Below are 24,931 nucleotides of genomic sequence, written 5' to 3' on the forward strand. Positions count from 1 at the left end.
GAGAACGCATGCATAAAATGGGACAAGTGTGTTTTATGATGCATTAGATCTTATGAAAGAGGATCCCTCCAGAAAGAGAGAACATGAACTAGAATTTCTCATCACTATATGTTGTTTACAGCATTCACAATATGATGCATATCAAAATATTCTGCTTTTTAGTAACAGGCTGGCCCCATTTAACTTATTTATATATTTTATGTTTTTTTTAAATATTAAGCTGTTCCTAGCTCTGTCTGGCCCGGTACAGGTGCTCAATGGATGGAAGCCCAGTCCCGATGTTCTTCTCTGCTGACCGGACCACCCGCTGCAGTCCGTGTCTGTCCTGCTTGATGGCTGAACCAGACCACACAGTGATAGAGCTGCAGAGGACAGACTGGATGATGATGGCTGTGTAGAACATGGTCAGTAGCTCCTGGTGCTGTGATAGCTCAGGAAGTTCAACCTCTGGTGGGACTTTTTGTGGACAGTGTCTTTGTGGGGGGACCACTTCAGGTCCTGGGAGATTGTGGACCCGGGGGGGACCTGAGAGAGTCCACGGTGGACACTGTGTTGTTGTGGATGGTCGGGAGGAGGAGCAGGCGGTTCTTCCTGTAGTCCACTGTCATCGCCACATTCTTGAGCGTGTTGAGCTCCAGCTGGTTCTGACTGAACCACTGGACCAGCTGCTCCACCTCCTGTCTGTATGCAGACTCATCACCGTCCTGGATGAGCCCAACAACGGTCATGTCGTCTGCATACTGTACTTCAGGAGTTTCACAGCCACAGATGGGTTCCCTGAGGTGCAGTCGTTGGTATAGAGGAAAAGATCCTGGTGCTGCAGGATATAATGTAGTTACTCCATCATCAGCCGACCTGTTATAAATTGCAAATGGCAAAGTACTGTCACAGCTACAGTACTTTGTAAGAAAATAAGGAAGTGAATGAAGAAATAATTTTCATTTACGCTTCCATACCTGCACAGCCATCAGCGATAAGTCCATTATAACTGGATCAATAGTTTTGGGCCTCACACTCTTTGTTGGATAAGTAGGAGCCGTGACGGAGAGGAAGAAAGAGGAAGAAGGAATCCCAAAAAAAGCCCTGCCTTGTTCACTGGGAGAGAGCAGTTGTGGATGTAACACAATGAGGGCTTTCATGCTTCACAGAAGAGTGTATTCAGTCAGAACAGCCCTTGCTCTCCGCCTGTCGCTCTGTGTGTATGGATGTGTTCGCCGGGTGACAGAGTCGGTGCCAGGTGAACCAGGAAGACCTCCGCTGGTGCTGCTGCTGTTTCATCTGCACCCAAACCAACTTCAATTTATTTACCTTTTTTTTTAATTTATTTACATTAATGAACGATTACAAGAGGTAATATGTTGTAGGTATGTGATATTAAATCATTCTTTTTCTATTTGTGCTAATTTTTTCAGTTGGCCAGGTTCAACTGCATGATGTGCCTTACTGACACAGGCAAAGTGTAAAACATTACAGAAATAGTACATTTACGCTTCTGTCATGTTTAATTTCATTTTCATTTTTACACTTTAACATTTCCATTACAGTATTATAGCTGTGTCTGTGACAGGTTTAGTACAATATGCAGTATAATAAAATGGTGCAACTCTTCTTGTTTATAACATAAGACACACACATATAAGTCACTGTCACTCAGAAACAGCCAGACACACATCCTCACACTGTCTGTGCTTGAAGTGAGCTCCTCTGATTTGTTGAATTTAATTTCCACAGACAGATTTGCCCCGAGCCACTCATCATGTGCCCAGTGTCACAGCAGAGCAAGCTGTTAACTGTAGACCTCCATTGTACTCTGTGGCCTTTGGAAAAATTATTGCTGCTTGAGAAAACCCCTTAAAATAGCCCCCTTCTAGCCATGTGTGTGTGTGTGTGTGTGTGTGTGTGTGTGTGTGTGTGTGTGTGTGTGTGTGTGTGTGTGTGTGTGTGTGTGTGTGTGTGTGTGTGTGTGTCACAGTGAAAAGTATGTGTCCTACATGTACGTACCGTATGACTATGCCTGCATGTGCAGTACTGAGGGATGTATGGCTGCTTTACATGCCCTGCCGTCCGTTTTAACAGGAATGGTCATGTTCCCTGAAGCCCAGTGAGTCCGGCTGTTGGCAATGTGAAACACAAGGTCATTCTAACAACGATAAGAAGCGTGGACCCAAGAAGCTGGTTACACTTCCACTCTCAACTTTAAGAATTAAGACTTAAGACAAAGAATTATGTTAAACCCATCTTTTTTCAATGTTTCAACGTTTTTGTCAATTTTATTTATTTTGAACGACCATTGTCTACAAACAAACAAATTTCTGGCATTTCTACATCAAGTGTTTATTTCTCATAAAGTAAAGCAGCCAGTGATCTACAACATGATCATAAAGAATTATGGTCTCAGGTTTAGTTGAAACTGAAGCTGATGTGGATCATTCTGGACAGAGGTAAATGTGGAGTTGGGGTCTGGTTAAGTACCAGATTCTGTAATGTTTTTCTCCAAGCATATGCTCGTCTTAACCTAACTGTAAATACGACACTTAGTGACATTATGAACACAATCTTATTTCTGTTATACTCTTCTGTTTGTTTTTCCTCTAGAGAACGTGGACTTTTCCAGGAGAAACAACCTCAGTGGGAGTTGATCGCTGTCACTCTATTCCTTGTTTGTTTAATCAATTTGACAGCACGCGTTTGATGCAGAGGGTGGCGCTGTTCGCTCCTCGCGCATATAAACCGAAGAAGAAGAAGAAGTAAAAGCCGAACGCTGGCGAATTGTACTTCCGGGTAAATTGTATGAATGATTCCAACTTCCCTGTGTAGCTCGTTAACTGGTACCATCTACATCCAGTAGATCTGGTTACACTTAACTACACTTACGGCTTCTGTCAGTTTAGTCCCAATGGATTATAACGCGACTCAGAGTGGGTTCAGACAGCGTAAGTTACGTACGTGATTACAGCGATAAACCCAGTATTAGTTTTAAAAAACGGCTGCATGTGTGTGCAGATTTTGTGCTTGGTTATTCGTTATCTGGTGATGGTACAGTAGCTCTGTTGTCATCCGGCAGACGACCAACTTTGAAAATACAGCCTTACAATTTTAATTCCGTTTTTTTTTTGGGTGTATCAGAAAAGTAAAGCGGCACCAGTAGCCAGGCTGTTTGCATTCAAACAGTTCATACACAGCAGCTAGGTTAGCAATGCTAACAGCTAGCTAATTTTCATAACGGTCCACAGCTAAGACATTTTTTTGTAGATCAAATGCAAAATCTCTTCCTTGTTGTGCTCCTTTGCGGGGAAATTTAGAATGCAATTTTCATAACAAACGCGTCTCTAAGATTTGTCGACACGTTTAGTTTTGACTACAGATCAATAAAAGGTAATGTTTAACAAGTGTGCAGGGGTTAGTTTTGAGTCTAGCGTTGAGCACTAGCATGTAAACAAACTGCAGGAGAGACACCGGTTACACTTTCACTTCCCCACTGGCTGGTGAGCACTTACACTTACGCCCACTGTGTTCATTGGATACGATTTACTGTGTGACATGTCTGTGAGGAGTTGAGTTAATCTGTTCTGAGAAATGTGTAATGACGTAATCCCTCCCCATCAGGGAGGTTAGAGTCACGCTATGCAGGTTGCCTACAAACTACAACATTTGTGTGTGTGTGTGATCCCAAAGTTTATATATTATCATTATCATTACCTTTGTTTAGAATGACACCACTACAGGTGCCTACACCGCTAAGGTCTCTGATAATTATCTAAGCATAATCATGATATGCTGAGAAAAAAAATATTGTAATGGAAAGTAGTCTAAGCCTATCACTAGCCTTGATATGTGTGACCTGTTAATGGCTGTATTGGCTTGTTTCTACAGTTTTCTATATCCCCTTCTTTATCCATTGACTTGTGTCATCCAGAGCCAAATATGCGTCAAAGAAACAGCTCGATGGAAGGTCCAGATGGCAGCCAGTTGTTTGAGGATACAAGTGGAGCTGGACCCAGAACACAGTCAGGCTACAGGTGCGAGATGTTGTTAAACTGTTAAAGTAAAGAAGCCATTGCAGTAATTGTTGTTTCATCATAGCAGCTCAGTATAAAGAAGGATCCAAACGATCCAAACACTCCTTAACTTAAACATCTATTTAAAGCAATTGAGCTTTGCAGTATTTTGCATGATCTTATTTATTATTTTTTCGATGTTGGCAGGAACCAGCAGACAGAACCACAACAGGCAGGATTTGCTGGCCAATCCCTCCTCTCTGACCCCATGTCTAACCTGGCTATGGCATATGGCAGCTCCCTGGCATCCCAGGGAAAGGAAATGGTGGACAAGAATGTAAGACTGACTCGTTTGTCTTTTGTTTAAACAAACTGGCTATGAACACCAGATGATGAATCAGATCCGCGCTTGGGAGGAATAACCAAAATATAACACCTGTGTCTGTGTGTTTCAGCTGGACAGGTTCATCCCAATTTCCAAGCTTAAATACTACTTTGCCGTGGATACTGTGTATGTAGGCAAGAAGCTGGGTCTTCTAGTCTTCCCCTACATGCATAATGTAAGTCGGCTTACTGTAATTCATGTTCTGAAACGTATAGTTCAGGTTTATTTGATGTCTGTTTCGTGTATTGGGTCTTTTCTTCGGTCATTAGGTATAATTAATGACTTTGGCATGTGATTACGTTGTAGAACTGGGAGGTGAGCTACCAGCAGGACACTCCTGTGGCTCCACGCTTTGACGTAAATGCTCCAGATCTTTATATTCCCGCAATGAGCTTCATCACATACGTCCTGGTGGCCGGCGTGGCTCTTGGCACACAGAATAGGTACGTGTACAATTCTTACTCAAGTGATACAGACTTGGAAATAAGTAGCAAATTATTAGAAAACACTGAAAATGAATATGCAATTGCAACATTTTCCTTTTCGACTGATGAATGATGATCACATTTCTACTTGGATCTACTATTAAAGTCACAGTCACAAAGTACTTTAATACACTATGACTGCTCCCCCAGGTTTTCCCCAGAGCTGCTGGGAGTTCAGGCCAGCTCAGCGTTGGTGTGGCTGATTATGGAAGTCTTAGCAGTTCTGCTGTCACTCTACCTTGTTACTGTAAACACCGACCTCACAACCATAGATCTACTGGCATTTTCTGGCTACAAATATGTTGGGTACGTACCTGTGAACAGTATGTCAGTATTTATAAGTTCATTTTTTTCAGTTTTCACTGTTGAAATGTAAATGACTGTGTGTGATCTGTTTCACCAGGATGATCGTAGGTTTAGTAGCAGGGCTCTTGTTTGGGAGGCCAGCGTATTATCTCTCTCTACTGTGGTGTTGCGCTGCCATCTTTGTCTTTACAGTAAGTAGAATGTAGTAGAACCTGATATAATTGATTTTACTTTTCTGTAAACAAATAACTGAGGTTGGTCACCAGCACTCACATTTTAGGAGAAGGGACTCGGCTCACATGGTACACGTGATGACTACAAATATTTTCCCCTCTCAGATCCGCACTCTGCGCCTGAAGCTGTTATCTGAGGCAGCAGCAGAAGGCAAACTGGTGAGAGGAACCAGAAACCAGCTGAGGATGTACCTCACTATGTCTATAGCAGCAGCACAACCCATCTTCATGTATTGGCTGACCTACCACCTCATCAGATAAAACCTGGTTTAGGCACCACCAACACTGTACACAAGTACACACACTCAGTCATTTGTGTAGAAGATGAACTTGGTTATTCAAATGCTATCTCACCCCTTCAACACACATATCAGAAAAGGAGGACTTGGACGAAATACACGATTTGTCTGGATATTGCATCACTTCCTTTGACAAGCCACACATTCACCAGGTGATCTCAATGAGATGTGAGGCTTACATGCCTGTTCTCTCAGAGCACAGCCCGTTTATTAGTGTTGCCTTTATGTCTTTTTTATGTATGTCTTTATATAATTTTGTAGCAAGAGCAGATCGCTTCAAGTTGGTTTTCTACTGTATAATTATTCGTCAATTGCAATTTTTAGGAATATTTATGTATTTGTCTCAATATCGATATCTGACAAGTGACGGTTCTGAGCAAATCAAGCACACAAACCTCACAAGGAAAAAAAAATCAAATCCAAATGTTTTAAAGTTGACCAGAATGACTTTTCAGGTCCAAGTGTTGTTTCACGTCAGGAGACGAGCGTCATCTGAGTGCTCTGTAAATGTAAGTGGAGCATCACCTCCATTTTATGTGAATATTTTGTATGTGCTTTGATACATGAGCTTTGCTGCCACAGAATTCTCGACTAGAAATATGAGCTGTTAAGCCGTGATGAAATGAAGGCAATGAAAGAGATTTTTGATATCCTTTTAAAAACGAAGTAAATTATTTACTGTTTTTCATATTGAAAGTCTGATGGAATAAAGAAAGAGAGGAGGCTGGATGGTCTGTTCTGTAAAACCATTGGACTGACTTGATGTTAAACACTGTCTCATGCTTGAACATGCTTGTAAATCACGTGTCACGATAAAATGTCTTTTTCTTTTCAATTGTTGATAAATTAGAGAATGATTCACCTTCAGGAGGTTTGCGGTTTCCTCAGAGTAAATCTGCTGAATGGCAAAACGCATAGTTAACAGAGGTGCCAATAAAAGCTATATATAAAGACTTACAGCTACAGCATTATGAAGAATGGCTGCTTCATGACTCCTAAGGAAACCTAGCAAATCAAGCCAGTGAAATAAATAAAGCCTGTCTGATGGAGGGACTTCGATCGTTAATGTGCTCTTACATGAAATGGTTTTGTTTGTCACACTTACAAAATTAAATATTTAAATCTAACTTGTTTAAAACTTTGAAATAAAACTAAAACAGACGTTCAGAGAAGAACATTTATTGAGTTTAGTTACACAACAAAAGTAATGTTCACTCAATGGTTTACATTGTTGATGTTATTAATCACACAAATGTAATTTTTAATAATGTTTAATAAAATTAATGTTTTAAGCATAGATAAGCTGAACTGAGAATACATAATGCTAAGAATATCACAATATGAACTAAATGACCAAAGCCATGTAGTGTAGCAGTCACTACATGACTACACTAAATGGCAATGCTTTATTTCTGCTAATCCTAATGTAGTAGGAAGAATCAAAGGATGACGGCAAACTTTCAGTATACGGAACCATCTTTCTTCTGGAAGCCTTTGCTGTGATTAATGGCCTGACGCAGCCTGTTGCGCATCGTGGTGTTGACCGGGTATCTCTGGTAAATGGGTAGTAACAGCAGAAGATGACAGGTGAGGGACTCGGGCAGATGGAGTTCGGTGGACTCAGGCAGGACAGCGACTGTCATGCTGATGCTCTCCATACCCAGGAAAGGCACACGGTCGGAGCCTGTGAGGAACACTGGTGGCAAAACATGCAGGAGGCAAGAGGCGGAAACAAACAGGAAATTAAACCAATGAAAGTATTTGTAGGATGCAACAGTATAAAACAACTTCATTTTTGAGTATTATATTTTTAAATCTGATAAGTATAATAATAATATACTCACAAAGAAACTTTTTCTTCTCTTCTGCTGTCAGCTCCTCGAACACCTCCCAGAACGTAATGATATTGGGATGCTCCGCGTGGTATTCTCCCTTATAAAGCGTGTTCTGTGTGAAAACACACTTGAGTTGTATCACACACCGCTACAACCATCCATCAACACAATTCAGCTTTCACAGCATCACTCCTCAAACTGACTCCAGTGGATTTCAGCAGACCTGCTTGAAGACGTCCCAGTTGTAGGTTTCATGTCCCACCATCACGGACTGCAGTTCTTCAGGCTGGAAGAGGTCGACCACATTGACGTCACAGACTTTGAAAAACCCTCTCTTGAATTCTTCGAACACTCCCTCCACCGATTTGTTAAAGACATGGTTGACGAACGCATCTACAAACTCCCTCCTGTTAACAATCACAGCAACACACATTCACAAGCCTGTCTTCACGTTTGTCTGGTATTCATCCTTTCTATTAACTCTGCTTAAGGCCAATGTAGCGTAAAACACCTGTTTGACCCCGTCACAGGTTTCCCAGGTTCCTTTGGATCAAGCTCAACGTTCTCTCCGCCCCAGCTCACCTGTATTGAATTAGAATGACATTAGGAGTGAAATAGTGCAGACAACATTGTAGCTGTGTCCGAGTGTGATTTAGTGACGCTACAGTGAACGTTGTCTCCATGTCTGCGATGTCATCCGCAGAATAGTCCTCCAACATGCACCGCCAACACCTGAAAACATTGGGAAACAGTCATCATAACATCAATGAAGTGTGTGTGTATTACTTGTATTGTACACTGTACATTCAGCTCTTGTTGTTGTCTTACTCTGCCACGACAGGTTCAAACTCCTTCATGTCGTCCAGTGTGGGTTTGACCCTGAGCAGCTTCTTGTAGAGAACACAGGGGAAGGGCAGGCGGACGATGGTGTGGTTGTACAGAGCCAGGCCACACAGAACGCCAAACAGGAAGTAGGTCTTCACCTCCACCTTTGGCTGTTTGGATAAGGAACAACGCAGTAACAGTGAAACGACGATGACACTAGCATCTGTTTCCTGTTTGTGACTTGTTTGGTCTAATTCTAACATTACTGACGTGTGGTCCTACCTTGGGAGGAAACCAGGCCAGGCTCTTGGTCTCGTTATACATGAACATCTCACCCTCTGGATCTAGGAGCTCATCAAACACGTGGAGGAACAAGTCCTTTTTGTTGACATTCATCACCGTCCTGTTGTCCACAAACTGCACCTGAGGAAGGCGGAAAAACCTAGTACGCGTACCTGAAGTACCTGAAGTACCTGGAACTCAACAAACGGATTTAAATACCTGATGAAATTGCATCCATTTATAAACACTGGACAACACGGAGGCATTCAGAAAAGTTTACCAAAAGCTCCCGTTGGAAGGCGCAGTGGTCTGCTGCGGCGAGCTGCATCAAGGTGTCCTCCACCAGGTGAGTGCGTCTCAGAGTCAGCTGGAAGACGGGCGCAGAGCCTGAGGCATTGACCAGCGACTCATGGGGCCACGCCACACTCAGCTGATGGATGCACTGGTGCACGTTCTGCAGTCACAAGACAACTGTCTTATAGACATTTACATTATATTCTCGTGAATTAATGTGGACTTAAGGAGCTAATTATATTTATGCAATTGTTACTATGATCATATTTTAAATATGTACCTTCGTTATGTAGGCGAAGATATTAAACACAGCCACTTTGCAAACCAGATTGAACACAAAGGGGTAGCGGCAGAATATGACAGGTGTTCTGTCGTGATCCTGAAATTAGATATACAGTCATTTAGCAACCAGAATGTTAAAGGGACAACTGAAGCTATGACTATGGACGCTGGACTGTGTGATTTCACCTCCTCTTTAGAAAGAGCACACCAAAGCGCCACGTCCTCCATTGGCTGCACAGCACGGCCCACTTCCTCCACATAAAATGTGCTCAAAGGGACTTTGAAGGACTTTCCAATTTTGTTTGCCTGGAAAAAATTACATTTTAGAATATAAGTGATTAAAGATAATACATTTGCATTTGTTACTGTATAAAACATTAGTTTACAGGCTAAGTATTTATTTAACTGGTCACTTAATCAACAACTTTAGAAAAAAATACTTTCCAATACATTCTCAGAATTTGCTTAGGATCTAAATTTCTGTTCTTGGATGTAAACTCGGTTTAAAGATCTGAATCCAAACAAATAAAGCTACTGAGAACTGAGAAGAAAACACACAGCACTGACTTTGTAGAGGAGCTTGAGGACCTCCAGCAGGTATTTCACTCCTGGGTTGTGCGTTTTCAAGAGGCCATTTCGTAGCATGAAGACGAGGGCCGTCTTAAAGACCATGATGTGCTTCAGCAGAATGGGAGGAGTCAGAGAAGCCCACCACCCTCCTGCAGGCACAAAATCACACTGTACCACTCTCACCTGTACCACTGAGTACGGAGTAAGGTCAAAGGAAACAGCTGTATTTGTTTACTTAATGTTTCCAGAGTCTTCTCTGGCAAACGTGCGATGATGACGGCCAACGTCAATGAGACGTTCATGACGTTAGAGTCCTCTTGAAGAAGAGGACACGTGAGCAGAATCAGGAAGATCTCCGGAGATTTCAGGACTGGTCCCGAATCGCAAAGCACATTAATCAGGATGTCTAAATGGACCTAAATGGAGGAGGCACATTCAGGTCAAAGAGAAGCTAATAGGTAGGTACTTCACCTACTGCCAGTGTGTGTCTGAACAGGTTAAAATCACATGAAGGATGTTTTTAACTGTTTCTTTGATCCATGGCTTTGCCAGCAGCTGCTCGAAGGCCTCGCTAGCAGCTTCTACGTCCACAGTAGAGGCTCCTGCTCCTAAGGGACCCTCACTGGCAACAAAGGGATTGAAAAAAGTAGGTGGTAGTGTGGTGTTGGAATCCTCCTTTCCTCAGCGGGATGCTTTGACAGATTTTAGCTAATTTAGCTAAAAAAAGTACACCGAAAGAGATGACAACAAAACTTACTTGTTTTTTGTAAAACTGGCAACAAGACTTGAACTTGTCAGAAACATTGAAGAGAGTTCTCTGAAGAAAAAAAAGGAACAAAATGCAGGAAACACTCTTACTGTCTACCAAATATAAGACAAATATTTTACATGTGTGGTTTAGTAATTATTACAGGACGCCCAGCGTTAAAAGGAACTACCTCTTGGCCTCTTTACTGCCACGTTCAAGAGACAACCACCTCTGCAGGGTAGCGTCACTAAGCCGCCCACTTATCCGTCCTTGAGCCACGTTCTTTAGTGGAAGACATGAGACACATCAGTGACAGGGACATCCACGCTCCATGACACAGCTTTTAGCTTGTTACGTTACCTGTGGAGGTGAGGAGTAAATGAAGTTCGTATTCCAGCCAGCTGATATTTTCAAATCTGTTCAAGCAAATCCAAATACAATGCATTTAGGAATGTCATGTACTATTTTGACCTACACTACTAATGTTTACCATCATGTGATACAGCACCTTTTTAAAATTAAGACATCTGGGATGCCAGAGGATCTCAAATGAATCTTAAAATCTAAATAACCACACTAACACACCTCTGGGAATAGACGCTGCACCGTCCGCGGTCCAGGGAAGCTGAACCAGAGAGGGAGTCAGACTGTCCTCCGATCGTCCAGTTCCAATCTGACCTTTGACCCCGCTTCCAAAAGCCCAAAGCTGACCAGAGGAGCCCAAAACCAGAGTGTGACGCCTGGGAGGCAAAAACAATTACACATTCGTTCATACCATTTGACACCAACCAAACCTATTCTGATTAGATCACGTGAGCATCTTCTACACGTTTACCTGCCACATGCAACCTGCGAGGCAGGACCACCCAGACCGTCAACCACTCGGGGTCTCACTTCCTTATCCTTCGAGTTGTGACCCAGCTGACCGTGGCCGCCCTCACCAAAGGTGAAAACCCTGCCATCCTAACAATCACACCATCCACAACGTCATGCAATGACAAATGATTGGCCTCTGATTGGTCAGAGCTTTGTACCTGTGTTAAGACAGCAGAATGAGCCTCTCCACAGCTTATGAAGGAGACACCCAGAGGCCTGAGGGCAGGAACCAAGCAGATATTGAACCTTCCTGTTAGAGGTGAGAAGCAAAATGCTGTTGAATCACCCCTAGTTTGTTCCTGGTTCATTATGATTGGACTCAGAGCTGTCCCGTCTGTTGTTTTCTCGTGTGTTTCTACTCGGCACCTTTCTCGTCCACCCTGTTGAGCCCCAGCTGGCCCTCTTTATTGGCCCCGCAGCAGTACACCAGGCCCGAGAGCGTGAGGAACAGGGAGTGGGCCGCTCCGGCTGCAATCTGCGTCACGGGTACGCCGGACAGGGACAGGACCAGGGCGGCGCCGGCCTGGAGCGGCACGTCCTTCCCCAGACCCAGCTGCCCGTGGCTGTTCAAACCCCAGGAGAACACGTCTCCTCCTGGAAAAGGAGGGGCAGCTCTAGACAAAGACCTGCACACAGGATCTGCACAGCGCATTGGGTCCTACCTTGAGTCAGAGCCAGTGAATGGCTCCTTCCACAGGCAACGTGAATCACCGGTACTGGCAGCGGCGTCTGCACCTGACTGTTTTTGACAGTGCACAGTAAGAATAAGGGGAAATATATATACTTTTTCAGTGGGGTTTCTGCAAATTCACACACTCAAAGATCCTACCTGGGTCTGATGCAGTTTTGCAGGTTTTGCAGCCCCAGTTGTCCCTCGTCGCCTGCGCCCCAGGAGAAAACGTCTCCAGACGTGCTCACGGCCAGACAGTGGTCCTGACCACACGCCAGCATCACCACACTGCGCAACGCGTCCACGCGGCCTGAAACAAGGAGACGCACGAGGAAGCAAAAGAAGAAGCCTAATGCAGCACAGTACAACACTGCTGGACTGAACAAAGGATGTGTGTGTGTGGTGGAAATTTTGGAATAAAGAAAGATGAGAGAGTTGTCCTTTTGTGTGATTTATTGAAATAATAAAGAAAAATAAAGGATAATGGGAAAAGCAAATCAAAGGCCAGCTGGGGAGATCAGAACATACCCCACGGAGGTATAATATATATATGCTGAGATCACCCCATCCTCAAGTTGTCTTCGCCTTTTAACCTCTCTGTCCGACCGGGGTGGAATGTCTGTCTAACCCATTCAAACTACATGCACCATCCTTCCTGTCACCATGTGTTTGCGAATGTTTACATTCTCACACCTGCATCAGAGACACAACTCCCTGACCTTGGGTTTGGGAGCTAGAGTCCAGAGTCAATTAGGCAGAGAAAACCATTGAACAATGTAGGTAAAATACATAAAACAGATGTGAGACTAAACACAAGATATTAATTGCAGAACATAAGTCATAAATCATATAATAACTGCATAGAACAAGGAAGAAACATTTTTCCCATAACAGTGTGTGGTGAAAGAGTCGAGGCGTCCTTTATGTTTATAGTAAAATGAACAGCCTTGGTTTCTCTGCATTGACCTCTTGCTTATTCAACTGAAGCGCCGATCGTGGAACGTGAGCCCGACGCACCTTGAAGTGCGGCTTCTCGGTAGCTTTCGTTGTCTGGACCGACGGGAGAGAAACGAAACTGAAAGCTGCCTCCGCTCATTATAAAAGACGTGCTTCAAACAAAGTAGGCTAAGTTTAAGTGTGATGTAATTTATAAATATAATAAAATATGCCTCCACGGTTAATTTCTGGTCAATCAGAGCAGCCTCTTGTGTTTTCGTACCTGGTGTCTTCTTATCCCTAGCTTTCCGTCCGAGTTGTCCCTTTGCGTTGTCTCCACATGATAAAACGTCGCCATCCCTGGTGAGGAATAAGGTGTGCGCCTCCCCGCCGCAGACGCTGCTCAGGACCCCGGGAACCGTCCAGGGCCGCGGGCTGAGGGCTCCCTGGGGCCCCAGCTGTCCGCTAGAGCCGTCTCCCCAACAGTACAGCTCCATGTCTCCACCTGCACTGGAATAAAGCGACGTCCTGGGACGCAGCGAGCCGTTACCACCGCTGATGAGGTGCTGTGGGGGGGTATCGATGAAAAGACGCACTTTGAGACACTTGTCATGTGACTGTCGATATTCATATGTGTCTAAAAGTTAAAATGCTTTCACTAGAGGGAGGGAGCTTGAGTACAAGTAGGGAGGTTGGAGAGAGAGCGAGGCAGGTACTTTGTCTATAGAAGGAGGGACTTTGTCTTGACTGGAAGGAGGGAGGGGTGCCCTCATCTTTAACTGCTTTAACTGATGGAGTAGAGATACTTCTCAATTAAATGTTCATGTAATTTTTTTTTTTAAGTTTATGAGAAGAAGCAGCAGCAGCACTGTGGTAAAAGACTGCAAGAAAACAATGCGTTCGTCTCAATATTTAATACAAAATTATTTGAGTGAAGATGCAACATATTTTTATATTTGCGTTAATCATACTGTTAACGTTGGAAAATTAAAAATGACTCCCAAAATTAGTTTTTTCATTGGTGGAGAAATCAAACTGCATGGAACCTTTTGAAACCATTGCAAATTACTTTGTGTTGATTAAGCTCTGCCGTCTCTACTAACCTTTTACTGTTGTAGCGGATTCAAATTATTAATAGTTTGATATTAATGCAGAAACATTAATATACCTTGAAGTTGGGGCACCAGGTTTGTTTTAAAGCTGAAACCACGCTTGTATTAATCTAGTCAATGCCAGATGTCAATTCAATGAGTTACTACTCATGAACAACAATAACAACTTTCTTGTGATAAAACCAAATCAGTCTCTTATGCCGTGAATTCTTGTCGCGGTTCAGTGACCTCTGCTTAAATCTGAAGAACAATGCACACAAAACCAGATTCCTTTTAACGTTTTATTAATCTAACACTACGGGATATATGAATAACATAATATGGAAATACTCAAATAAACAGAATAGCTTATCATGTCCTTTTGGCATGATAAGCAGAGGTGGAATCCTGAGAGACTTACAGGTAGATCAATAAAGTGGACTCATGGTTCTTTGATATGGACATTTGAGACGTTGGCACCAATTGTTGCCTGTTGTGATAGAAAACAGTCTCCTGTGGTGGAGAAAGATTCAGGGTCCCTTATCTCTGGGGACAGGAGAGGACGTAGAGGCTCTTCAATGAGGGAGTTAAGTTCACATGTAGGTCAGGTTACCTCAGTCCAGACGTGGATTGCTACACTGTGTAACTTGCATGCTAAACAGGAAGTGGACCATCAAAATAAAAGACACACTTCAAAGTATCAGTAGCAAAAATACATTTTGCTGTACAAAAGTACTCCAGGTTACTTACATACACAACTCAATCTAATGTCTGTCACATATTATTGATACAGTACACATGTATCCTAAGACCATGTAACATTGGGGGTTGCTAGGGGAAACCGGCTCAATGGTGCTCTGTCAAACGGGCATTGCCTCGGCTCAGGATTAAAGCCCCCCCTGCCCCTGATGGACTCCTCCCTGTCGGCCACGGCACCTGAAACACAGAACACACCTACAGACCCGTCCTCAAAGCCCACGAACACACGCCGAGGCTCCCACGCGACCAGAGCTGACGGGGTCTTGGGCAGATGCACCATTCCTAGCCTCTCCCCGTCCGAAAGCCGCGCGGCCGCGAGGACGTGCCTCGCATGCCGGAAGCAGGTGCAGCTGCTGTCCGAACAGGTGGCGCGTGACACGTAGACCACATAATCTCCAGACTGGTCCAAACTGGCTCTAATAACGCGACCCCCGGCGTTGAGCGAGCACAGTCTGACCCGACGGAGGTCTAAGACGCTGATGGCTTCGCTAGCCGCCGACAGCAGCGCGTAGCTCCCGTCGCTGGACACCTGGAAGTCGTGCGGTCGGCAGCGGAACGCAGAGGGCAGCTTGAGGTGTCTGCACACGGTCTCCTCCGCCACGTTCCACGTGAACACCGCCCCCGAGGCGCCGAGCGCCACCACCAGGTCCGGCCGCTCGGGAAGCGCGCGGAAGGCGACGACCGGCTCGGCGCAGGAGAACCGCTTGCAGATGGAGCCAAACCACAGGCTGGCTGCCAACAGGTCGCCATGGTGACGGCCAATGAGGAAGGTGCTCTCGGGCGACACCTGGGCGTCGGACAGGCGCAGGGCGACGCGGCACACGACGCTCCCGCCCGCCATCTTCCAGACGCGCGGCAGCTCCCGCTCGGAGACGCTCACCCCGAAGCTGGAGTTGGGTGCGATCAGGATGTCCGCGGTTCCGGCGGCGCGGACGCGCAGCGCGTTCCGACCCGTTTCTGTCAGCCACACGTAAATCTCGCCGGCCGAGAGCGACACCAGGCGGGCGGCGTTGGGAGAAAGTCGCAGCTTCTCCACGGGAGCGCCGTGCAGGAGGCTGTGGTGGGGCAGCCCCGTGTGCAAGCTCCACCTCCACACGGCCTCCGAGCCGTCGGTGGAGTAGAACCAGGCTCCTGCTGGGTCCACCAGCACCTCCCTCACCCCGAAGCCCATCTTTGGAGCGGCGCCCGCAGCTGCTATCATCCTGGAGTCCCACGCCGTCAGGCAGCCGTCCTGCCCGACACACACGAGGTGCGAGGCCGTGGTGAGGAGGCCGCGGGGCCGACGGGGGGTCTCCAGGGACAGGACGCACCCCCCCGTGCTGAGGCTCCACACCAGGACCAGGCCGCACGCGTCCAGCGACGCCGCGAACAGCCGTCCGTCCTGGCAGAGGACGGCGTGGGCGAAGGTCTCGCCCCGCGGAGCCAGGAACCGGTCCACCACGTCCCAGTCACACGTTTCCCACAGCGTGACCTGGTGAGACTGACAGACCAGTAACAGATCATTCCCCCCTGAGTGGTCTACGCTGCAGACCGCTGTCGATTCCCCTCCGATGAGCGTTTCTTTCGTAACCACTGGTCGGGTTTTTGCCGCCACGTCCCACAGAGTTACGTTCCCCATGGAGTCCACGCACGCCATCTCGCCCCGGTCTTCGCGGAGGACGAGGGCCGTGACCTCGCTGCGGCGCGGGTTCGATCCGGCGCCGAGGAGGCCGCTGCTGTCAGTGTCAAAGACGGACACGGCGCCGTCCTCCTGCCCGCAGAACAGGTAGCGGCCGTCGGAGAAGCGCGTCGGCGCCGGCGCTGTCCCACAGGAACAGCTTGTTGCAGCGCGTGGAGAGCAGCAGGAACTCGCCGCTGCTCCTCACGCCTGCAAACGTCAGCCCGCGCGGCTCACGGCTCGGCTCCAGTCTGGCGACGCCGCGCCCGGGGCTCCTCCAGACCCAAACGGAGCCGTCATTCGCTATCACTGCTACCGTCCCGCGGGCCGTCCCCGCTGCTTCTGCAACCGAGGCCTCCAACCGTAAACGCCTAATGAAGGGGACAGAGGACGGAGCGGGACACAGGACCGTTCCTAATCCAGTTCCACTCCTCCTCCGCTCCCGTCCGATCTCGGCGACGTACTCTTCGAGTGCGGGGAAGACCCGCAGATAGGGGAGGAGGCCCGCCTCCATCACCGCGGGCAGCTGCCAAGGGGAGAGCAGCAGGAGGCGCGCGGAGGAGGTCAGCACACCGGCTAGGAGGCGCTTCTCTGCAGAGAACGCCCACGGGCCTCGCTCCCGCTCCAGCAGGGCCACCAGATCCCCCAGGAGCCCGGCCCGGACCATGGCGCCGTGGAAGCCCGGCGACATCAGCAGGCCGCGCTCCGCCTCCGCCCACCTGTCGCTCAAGCGCAAGTGATGCGGCAGCTCTGCGGCTTTTCTCAAGTTTACTCGAGCGGCTCCTCTGAAGACGAACGGATCCTCCAGCTCCTGGCTCCCACGAGGCCATCGGCCACTGAAGTAATCCGCCATGTTGGAGTGCATCTCCTTCCTCACCTGAGGGGCTGTTAAATACTTCTTGGCCACCACTATCTTGAAATGCCTGCTGAACCAGCACAAAACATCCGAGCCCATGACCGTCCTCCGAATAAGAACCTTCCTCAAGTCCAATAGCAGCGTCTCCACGTCGACCTGCGGGAGCCTCGTGCCGGAGGAGGAGCTCTGGCGGCCATCACCGCACAGCAGGTCGGCGAGCTCGGCCTCCGTGAGCCCAGTTCTGGAGAGGGCGAGGTAGGAGAGCGCGCGGGTCACGAGACATGAGCCGTGTTTCTGCTCGCAGCGATCCAGGAGCGCAGAGATGGACGAATGGACGCCGTCGGGAAGGGACAGCTCGGTCACATCCGAATCTGATGAGGGAGACGGGGGCAGATGTTACAGTCACGAAGACCGTGTGGCTTCTGTTGGTGCTGCATTCGTCATACCAGACTGCCAGAGCGAGGTGGGCCCATGCAGGAGGCGAGCATAAAGGGTCAGACCGCAGGACGCCAGCGCCCTGTTCAGCAGAGCCTGTTGTCCAGACGTCACCCTCCTCCCCGAACCCGCGAGCAGCGCGGCCAACATCTGCAAACGCGCCCTCCTGTCCGTCGATCCCAGCCGCACCCCGCTGCATTCTGGGTAATGTGCATGGACGGCCTGCAGTACGTGCGTTCTGGTGGAGGAGGCGGTGACGATGAGTTTGACGCCGGGGGGGAGCGGAGAGGGGAGGCTGCGGACGACCGGAAGGCCGACGTCGCGTTCCAGCTGGTCCAGGCCGACGAGGACCAGAAGTACGGGTCGTTTGGGGGACGGCAGCAGGGTGAGGAGGGAGGAGAGGGTGTCCTTAAGCTCAGAGAGGCTGATGTCAGGTGAGTTGAAGCCCTCAGGGCTGGGACATGGTGCAGGATTAAGACGGCTGCATTTGCAGAGTCTGGGTTTAGAGGCGCAGACGGGGTGAGTGGCGCGGTCGACGCTGGGATCCTGAGTTGGGACAGAGCACATGTGGCATTTTCTGGCTATTTGATAGCACAAGCTGGACAACACGTGCTTGGGTGAAGTGTTGAGAGAGGGGTTGCAGAAGTGTGTGACCACGACAGGATTGCAGCCTGGAAGCCAGGACTTGATCTGTGGAGACAAACAAAAACAGCATAGAACAGCATTCTATGCTAAAAAAAAATCAAAAGATAATTTGAAGGAAATTTGTTTGTTTTTCATGTTTGGGAAATTATCGAGGCCACTTGCCTGGTGGACACAATGTGCCAGCAGCACTGTTTTGCCTGTGCATGGACCTCCTGAAACCACCAGGGGGCACTGTTTGTCACTCTGTTGCACATAGGTTCTGACCTACGACCAAAAAAGAGGAATAAGAATAGCGAAAAGACGAAGCGGGATCATCAACCTACAGTGTAATATTGTTTAGCTATTTGTTTGACCCTCACCGTCCCCTCCTCTGGTCGAGGGATGTGATAACATCGGCTCAGGGTCTCACACCACTGCTCCTGCTCGGCCTCCTCTCCGGCCAGCGCGTCACCGAGCTGCGGTTCGTCTCGTCCCCAGATGTCCCAGCTGTCAATCAGCGTCGTCAGGTCAGCGTTCACCTGCAGGCACAGCGATTCGGCGTAGCTCAGCCTCCTGGCTGTCGTGTAACCATGGCGACGGTCACACTCTGTGGCGGCGGCGTAGACCCGCAGTTTGCGGGAAGCGATGACGGAGGGGAGGAAGCGGTCACACAGATCTGAGAGCAGCTGTAAGTCTGTGGGAGTTGTCTGTAAATGTAGGATACACCAAAATAATTTTACTCAAAGGTAATATATTCAGCAAAAAATAACACGTTTTACACATTCTATGCAGTATAATCTTTGTAAAAGGTAGGTTTTTTTTTAAATAAACTGCATACAGCAGCCTCTGACGGAGGTTTTTTCTCCTCCTTCGCTCGTTCCCCCGTTGCGTTGACGACCGTGTGGATGTAAACTAGGCCGCGTGTGGCGACGTCGTCACCATGACCGCGGTCCAAAGCAAAGCGCAGGTCTGCATCCAGAGCTAGAGACAGGGAGAGGAAGTAACAAAAGCCACGTAACACCACATTTGAACGTCTCTCACGCAGAGGTACGTAGCGCGGAGCTCTCACCTGATCTGCGGTATCTGTGGGCTCTTTCGGGGGTCATTCGGCCGTTGCGGACGCACAGACTCACACTCGTCTGAAGCTTTTCTTCCTTTGCCTTCGTTCTGATTTTTGTTTCCTCCACATTCTACAAACCAAAAAACAGCACCTTCGTCTAAAAAGCCAAAGTTCAGTAACCAAAAAAAGTATTATTCGCTGATACGTTTTATTCCTATTTGTATATCACTATACGGTGGTTACGTCATGTGCCCGGCTAGCTCAGTCGGTAGAGCATGAGACTCTTAATCTCAGGGTCGTGGGTTCGAGCCCCACGTTGGGCGCTACCTTTTGCGCAATTTCGTATTCTTTTTTTGGACTAGTGTGTTTTCTTTGTTTACCTTTCTTTCCTAAATAAAATGTTTGCAGTATGAGCATATTGACCTGAGCACAACGTGTGTGTCTATGAGGAGGTCTCAGGCGGTAGGATGGAGGAATGCTGTTCTCGTCCCTTTGATAAGCCTCCTCCAGCTCCTGGGTGCTGACTCCCGCCTGCTGGCTTTCCTGCAGCAACAGGTGGAACTCTGACACCTCCACCTGGGCAGGAAGCGTGGCTGTGCCGTACTGATGTCCTATCAGAGCCTGCAGCACCACCACGTGGACACAGAGAGAACAGCAGCAAGAGCTCCATCATCCATCCATTACTGTCTTTTAATGTGGACTTACAGGTCAAGACACTCAAAACAACAAGTAGAAGAAGCAAAGGTTCCTGCAGCAGACAGCCTGTCAGTGCTACTTATGTAGCTGATGTTTGCTGCAGCAGTATTTACCAGTAGAAATGGCCCAGCTGAGCTTTCTCTGCATTCCGCAATCAGCTGCTGTCTGGTGTTCTCATCAGGCCATCGACTGGGATCGCTGGACTCGAATGGGTCCACCACCTACACACATAGTGGTTAATGCAACAGCAGAGCGTGCAGTAGACGGCTCATAATTCATCTGTGAACCACAGTGAGACGTTGGTAACTGATCCAGCAGAGGCTCAATAACACAACAGCTTCCGAATTACAGAGGCGGCTGAATGAAGTCGGCACAATGATGGCGGAGCTGGCCCCCGGGCCACTTTAAATAAGAGGGTTGCATCACAGCTGCGCATCATCTGCTTTTCAAAGCTTAATTTGTTAAAGTTGAACAGAGCTGAACTTTGCAGTAATGATGTGAAAGAATAAAACCCACACGCGCCTGGAAGCGACTAAACACTAATGCGTCCCTCTCACGCTGCTGGTAGACGTTGATCGTCTCTATAGATTGTTCTTTAAGTTAACGAGCAGGAAACTTAATGGATTCCATAATAAAAGATATTTTATGTCGCATTTAATGTTTTATTACTTCTAACAACTTACTAAATACATTTAGAACAACACAAACCACAAGCTATTTAATTGGTGGGAAGACAAGCACGACAGGTTCAGTCTAAGGATAACAGTTTTGTTTGTTGTTTGAAACCAATTTTTTGTTGCAGGTTCAAAAATACAGCTTTTAATGTGCCTGCGTGGAACTCTAGCTTGTTCATAGGAAGATGAGAAAGGATGTAAAACCTTCACTAGTGTCTTTACAATCCTCTCCTGCAGCAAAACACAACTCAGAAGCGAGGAGTGGTGCGTTCACTCACCCTGACGTCCAGTCCCAGCGCGTGTCTGCAGTGCTGTCTGAATCTGGGGAAAACGCCCTCGCGCAGAGCTCTGCGCTCCACGACACTGTCTGCAACAGGCAGGGACACATTTTAGGAAATTCAGCCCATCATTTTTCAGCCCATCCTTTATAACCATGACTTATTTACGCACCCTCTGGGTTGGAGCACAGAAAGAGTTTAACGCAGGACGAGCTGCTATTTGAGGACGGATCCATGTTTTCCTGTAGGAGCAACCTACAAAAAACTAGTTATGAACATTTACATCCAAAGACAAAGTTCCCAGTTGCTGCTGCTGCTTCTTTGGCTTCTGCTCCACTCAGGAAACTCTTGCCTGTGTTTATAAGAGCCTATTGTCAAGCTCACACCCACCTCTAGGAGCTGAAACGTCCACACAGCAAACACACACGCACGTTTCCTTCACACCGATTTTAGGCAAACATGAATATTTACAGCACAGTCATGCAATAAACACACAAAACCCTATAACACAAAACCCAAAAGAGCAGACAGCAAACTACTTTTCAATATTTTTTTATTAATTAACATTTGTACACAATAAATACAAACTTTTTTGTACAGCCAATAATTATATGCAGAAAGACTTTTCATTATTGTCACCATGGCAACTGTCTGTGAAGCAAGAAAAAGGCCAGTTGTTCCACCGCTAGTTAATAACAGCGGCTGTGCAACTGCTCCAAATCCAAGGGTGAAAAATATGGAACTACATAAAACCAAAAACAAGCTCAGAGCAAATAATAGAATGCTGCAACACAATGTTCAAAAAGGGAAAATGCTGTGCTAAAGTGGCAACTGGCAACATAAAGGTAATTCGTTTCCTATGCGATGGATAGACTGACTGCTTTTATGACGGGAGGGCCTGCCTGATGCTGATGTAAACCATAAACTTCAAAACAAGTTCGAAAACGAGTATAAAAAAAGATCTCAGAGAGATCACGGAGAGGCTGCCGTTCCTCTGACCCCACCGCTCCGGGTCGAGTCTGGGTCGCACACCAGCAGCAGGTCTGGATGCTACACTACATGTGTTGTGGTTCTAAAGGCTGATTTAATAAAACAAATGGTCTTTTTAAGCATTTTTAAAATTTCTTGAATCTAGAGAAGAACTCACTATGGGCCCAGATCAGGTCTTTACAAACTGTGTCCCAGCTCCATATTACATATTCTGTAAATGTCACTGCACTGATTTTCAAACGTCATACTGTTTTTACAATTCACATACAAAATGAATATACATAACAGGAGAGAGAAACACACATTGAATGTCTTCACTTTTAGTTTTTCGCCATTTTTCTGGAGATTTTACACCATGATTATCTTGAATCAGCCTATTAAACACCACATATTTATCAAGTGCATTCCCGACTCTGAAATTAACACTGGCTACAATAGATATGGAGTAAAGAACTGGGACACGTCTTCAGAATCAAACAAAAAATTACATATTCAAAATGTATCATCTATTTTATTTGTTGTTTATAAAATTTAAAAAAAAACAACACTTATCTCCCCTTTTCTTTAGAAAAACAAGAAAAAGTATCAGTCACACTGAAACAAACTGGATGCAACCAAGCATTCAAACAAAAACAATAAGTGGCTTCTGTGTTTTTAACTAAAGTGATGGATCAGAGGCATTTTAGCTCGTTCTGACGCTGCTACTTTGCAGGAAAAGTACAAATAAATAAAAGTGCTACACTGCCCTTTAGGCAAGAAAGGGTTATTTAATTTGATTAAAAAACGCAATGGTTTGTATTTAGCTTCAATTGTTTGTCATTTACTGTTTCTTTTTCCACTATGGATCTCTTTTTCCTGTTTCTATCACCGACAAGGCTGAAATGTAAAACATGAGAAAAACAAAGGGATGATCTTAAAACACTGTGTCTCTTTGCTGCTATAAAAAGGTGACTCCCACAGCGATGTGATGGGGATGCTTGGAAACAGATAAAAATAATACCTGCAAATGTAATGTACTGTGTGTCAGCTAATAGGTAAATGTGTTATACATGAGCAACAGCATAAATGAATCAGAATCAGAGTGAGGAGATATGATCTGTAGAGATAAAAGCTGTACAGTTCATTCAATGATTAATAAAACTCCTGACCCCCAAATACTTTCATTGCCTACTGTGGATCATGTCCAATAAAACATTTCTTTGTCACCACATAGTGAATACCAACAATTTCAGTGCTTTTGAAAGCACCGCCTGCCTCCTCCTGGACCAACCAGTGACCACGCAGCGGGTCAGAATGACAAAGATATAACAACGCATGTGTAGTATTATTCAGCTGTATGTGTGTACATGATAACCACTGATTTACACCCACTGCCAATGGACAAAACAGAGAAAAGGCGAGGGATGAGAAGAAAGGCTGAGATAAGAGCAGGAAGGAGGATCCAGCCTCCTTTCCCCTTTGCTTTCACCCTCCTCTCCCTTCACTCCTGTCTTCCCTTTGTCATACTGTATTTACAATGCCCTTCAGTATGAGGATAAAACGTCCACTACATATCAGACATGGTAATCCATTCAGCTGAGTTATATATGAAATGCTGAGCATTAACACTCCTATGACAACAGTAATGTACTGTACTAATACACATTGAATACATATGATCATAAGGACTATATTTGGTGAGGGCAAGGCTGGGGAGAGGGGGTCTTCTTAATACATCCATGAGGGGGACTCTGCATCCCACACACACACACACACACACACACACACACACACACACACACACACACACACACAACCCATCCATGTACTTCATGCTCCACTACAGGCCACAACATGACAACCTTGGCAACTGATTCTGCTTCACAGAGCCCAGTTTATGCGATATGTCAAAAAATAAATAAAACTCTATTTCTCTTAAACCACCTGAACATAAAATCCAGTGAAACATGGAGTATTTCACTTCAACTTTTTAACTGGGCCAGTTAGCAGTTCTTTCTTCTCATGTTATAATTGAATGGACCGTGTAGGATAATAGACGTATATAGTCAGTATGTTTTAATTTGTTTTATCAGCTCATCGGTGGCAAAGAAAAACAAAAGGATTTGTGTTCACTCACACCTCCGCACCACAAACATTCATTCTCCCCCCTGCTGTGCTCTTGTTTGCTGCCTGATGAGGTGAGGTTTTAAGGCAAGAATGGAAGGACGGGGGAGAGAGGGGGAGGGAAGGGCTGTGGAGGTGGCTACTGCGGCACTTCAATAGGAAGCTGATACAGGGATCCCCCCCCCTCCCTGCTCTCCTCCTCGACTCGAGGATGGGAGACGGCTCGGAGCAGCTGGAAGGTTCCACGAGGTTCAGTTCAGTTTACTTCACATCACCTGTTTGGGCTCACTTCAGTCCAGAGAGGCTTGGTTCCCCAAACCGGTCATTAGTGTCTGTGAGCACCTTCAAGCCCGTCTGTCACACCAGCGTGATCTCCACCTCCTCTGTCTTTTCGCTCTTCTCCTGCTGTCGGCGGGCATGCTGTTTGGGTGGAGGAGGAGCAGCTCGCACCTGTAGCAATGAAGGAATGAATGAGCAATACAAGTTCTACAGTAAAATAAAGAAGCTGGAAACAGGGTTGTAAACTGCCTTAGACAACTAATCAATCATTAGCTTCCTATTTGTTCATTTATAATACAGTATTACAGATACAATACGTTTTTTAGCATATTAAACCTTCTTATGCAACTTAAATATCAAAATATGCTGACAGGAAACTAAATATAAATAAAGAGTTAAACATAA

The 24,931-nt window shown here is 46.4% G+C and overlaps 4 protein-coding genes and 1 non-coding gene across 10 annotated transcripts in view; 2 read left to right on the forward strand and 3 right to left on the reverse strand.

The window, feature by feature from the left end:
• The first annotated feature begins 2,772 nt into the window (after positions 1-2,772).
• yif1b (Yip1 interacting factor homolog B (S. cerevisiae)) lies at positions 2,773-6,457 on the forward strand. 3 transcript variants are annotated; one of them, XM_029171953.3, is made up of 8 exons: positions 2,773-2,942; positions 3,917-4,019; positions 4,206-4,335; positions 4,454-4,558; positions 4,690-4,826; positions 5,019-5,174; positions 5,272-5,365; positions 5,513-6,457. In XM_029171953.3, the coding sequence occupies exons 1-8, from the start codon at positions 2,897-2,899 to the stop codon at positions 5,666-5,668; spliced, it is 927 nt and encodes a 308-aa protein (XP_029027786.1). In that variant the 5' UTR covers positions 2,773-2,896; the 3' UTR covers positions 5,669-6,457. The 3 variants fall into 3 exon arrangements, with proteins under 3 accessions (XP_029027786.1, XP_029027787.1, XP_029027788.1); XM_029171954.3 differs by having other exon boundaries at positions 2,773-2,933; XM_029171955.2 differs by lacking the exon at positions 2,773-2,942 and adding an exon at positions 2,970-3,485.
• Positions 6,458-6,869: 412 nt separating this feature from the next.
• LOC114868405 (probable E3 ubiquitin-protein ligase HERC3) lies at positions 6,870-13,694 on the reverse strand. 3 transcript variants are annotated; one of them, XM_029171951.3, is made up of 23 exons: positions 13,308-13,694; positions 12,248-12,398; positions 12,081-12,157; positions 11,785-12,012; positions 11,577-11,668; positions 11,378-11,505; positions 11,128-11,282; positions 10,903-10,958; positions 10,733-10,824; positions 10,552-10,611; positions 10,320-10,416; positions 10,030-10,210; positions 9,792-9,943; positions 9,411-9,530; positions 9,223-9,321; positions 8,929-9,102; positions 8,649-8,789; positions 8,370-8,536; positions 8,207-8,273; positions 8,053-8,123; positions 7,765-7,948; positions 7,551-7,653; positions 6,870-7,402 (listed from the first exon to the last, which is right to left on the reverse strand). In XM_029171951.3, the coding sequence occupies exons 1-23, from the start codon at positions 13,519-13,521 to the stop codon at positions 7,167-7,169; spliced, it is 3,045 nt and encodes a 1,014-aa protein (XP_029027784.1). In that variant the 5' UTR covers positions 13,522-13,694; the 3' UTR covers positions 6,870-7,166. The 3 variants fall into 3 exon arrangements, with proteins under 3 accessions (XP_029027784.1, XP_029027783.1, XP_055370182.1); XM_029171950.3 differs by having other exon boundaries at positions 10,302-10,416; XM_055514207.1 differs by lacking the exon at positions 6,870-7,402 and having other exon boundaries at positions 7,765-7,827; positions 10,302-10,416.
• Positions 13,695-14,813: 1,119 nt separating this feature from the next.
• LOC114867612 (NACHT and WD repeat domain-containing protein 2) lies at positions 14,814-21,634 on the reverse strand. Its single transcript, XM_055514209.1, is given in 11 exon segments — positions 14,814-16,655; positions 16,657-17,758; positions 17,834-18,512; positions 18,630-18,731; positions 18,827-19,153; positions 19,285-19,427; positions 19,516-19,636; positions 19,930-20,127; positions 20,316-20,423; positions 21,155-21,243; positions 21,327-21,634. Coding segments are annotated over 11 exon segments (4,668 nt in total). The 5' UTR covers positions 21,391-21,634; the 3' UTR covers positions 14,814-14,920.
• Positions 19,757-19,829, forward strand: trnak-cuu (transfer RNA lysine (anticodon CUU)). The gene has a single exon. It is a non-coding gene; the product is annotated as a tRNA-Lys (tRNA).
• Positions 21,635-21,690: 56 nt separating the features above from the next.
• The window catches only part of LOC114867610 (F-BAR and double SH3 domains protein 2-like), a 35,996-nt gene continuing 32,755 nt past the window's right edge, over positions 21,691-24,931 (reverse strand). For both annotated transcript variants that reach the window (XM_029170430.3, XM_029170429.3), the window contains one exon: positions 21,691-24,697. In XM_029170430.3, coding sequence (XP_029026263.1) covers positions 24,605-24,697 — 93 coding nt within the window. In that variant the 3' untranslated portion in view covers positions 21,691-24,604. The remainder of the gene's footprint in view (positions 24,698-24,931) is intronic.

Source organism: Betta splendens, chromosome 13 (genome assembly GCF_900634795.4).
Source record: "Betta splendens chromosome 13, fBetSpl5.4, whole genome shotgun sequence".
Classification (NCBI taxonomy): domain Eukaryota; kingdom Metazoa; phylum Chordata; class Actinopteri; order Anabantiformes; family Osphronemidae; genus Betta; species Betta splendens.

What these genes read in the sequence shown, in the direction of transcription:
- LOC114868405 (XM_029171950.3), bottom strand. Translation starts at nt 13,521, where the DNA reads ATGGAGCTGTACTGTTGGGGAGACGGCTCTAGCGGACAGCTGGGGCCC. An exon ending in TTCACTGGCTCTGACTCAAG is followed by an intron (nt 12,013 to 12,080) that starts GTAGGACCCAAT and finishes CTCCTTTTCCAG; the next exon opens with GAGGAGACGTGTTCTCCTGG. An exon ending in ACATGGAGACAACGTTCACT is followed by an intron (nt 8,124 to 8,206) that starts GTAGCGTCACTA and finishes AATTCAATACAG; the next exon opens with GTGAGCTGGGGCGGAGAGAA.
- yif1b (XM_029171953.3), top strand. Translation starts at nt 2,897, where the DNA reads ATGGATTATAACGCGACTCAGAGTGGGTTCAGACAGCGTAAGTTAC. An exon ending in GCTCTTGGCACACAGAATAG is followed by an intron (nt 4,827 to 5,018) that starts GTACGTGTACAA and finishes CTGCTCCCCCAG; the next exon opens with GTTTTCCCCAGAGCTGCTGG. An exon ending in CTGCCATCTTTGTCTTTACA is followed by an intron (nt 5,366 to 5,512) that starts GTAAGTAGAATG and finishes TTCCCCTCTCAG; the next exon opens with ATCCGCACTCTGCGCCTGAA.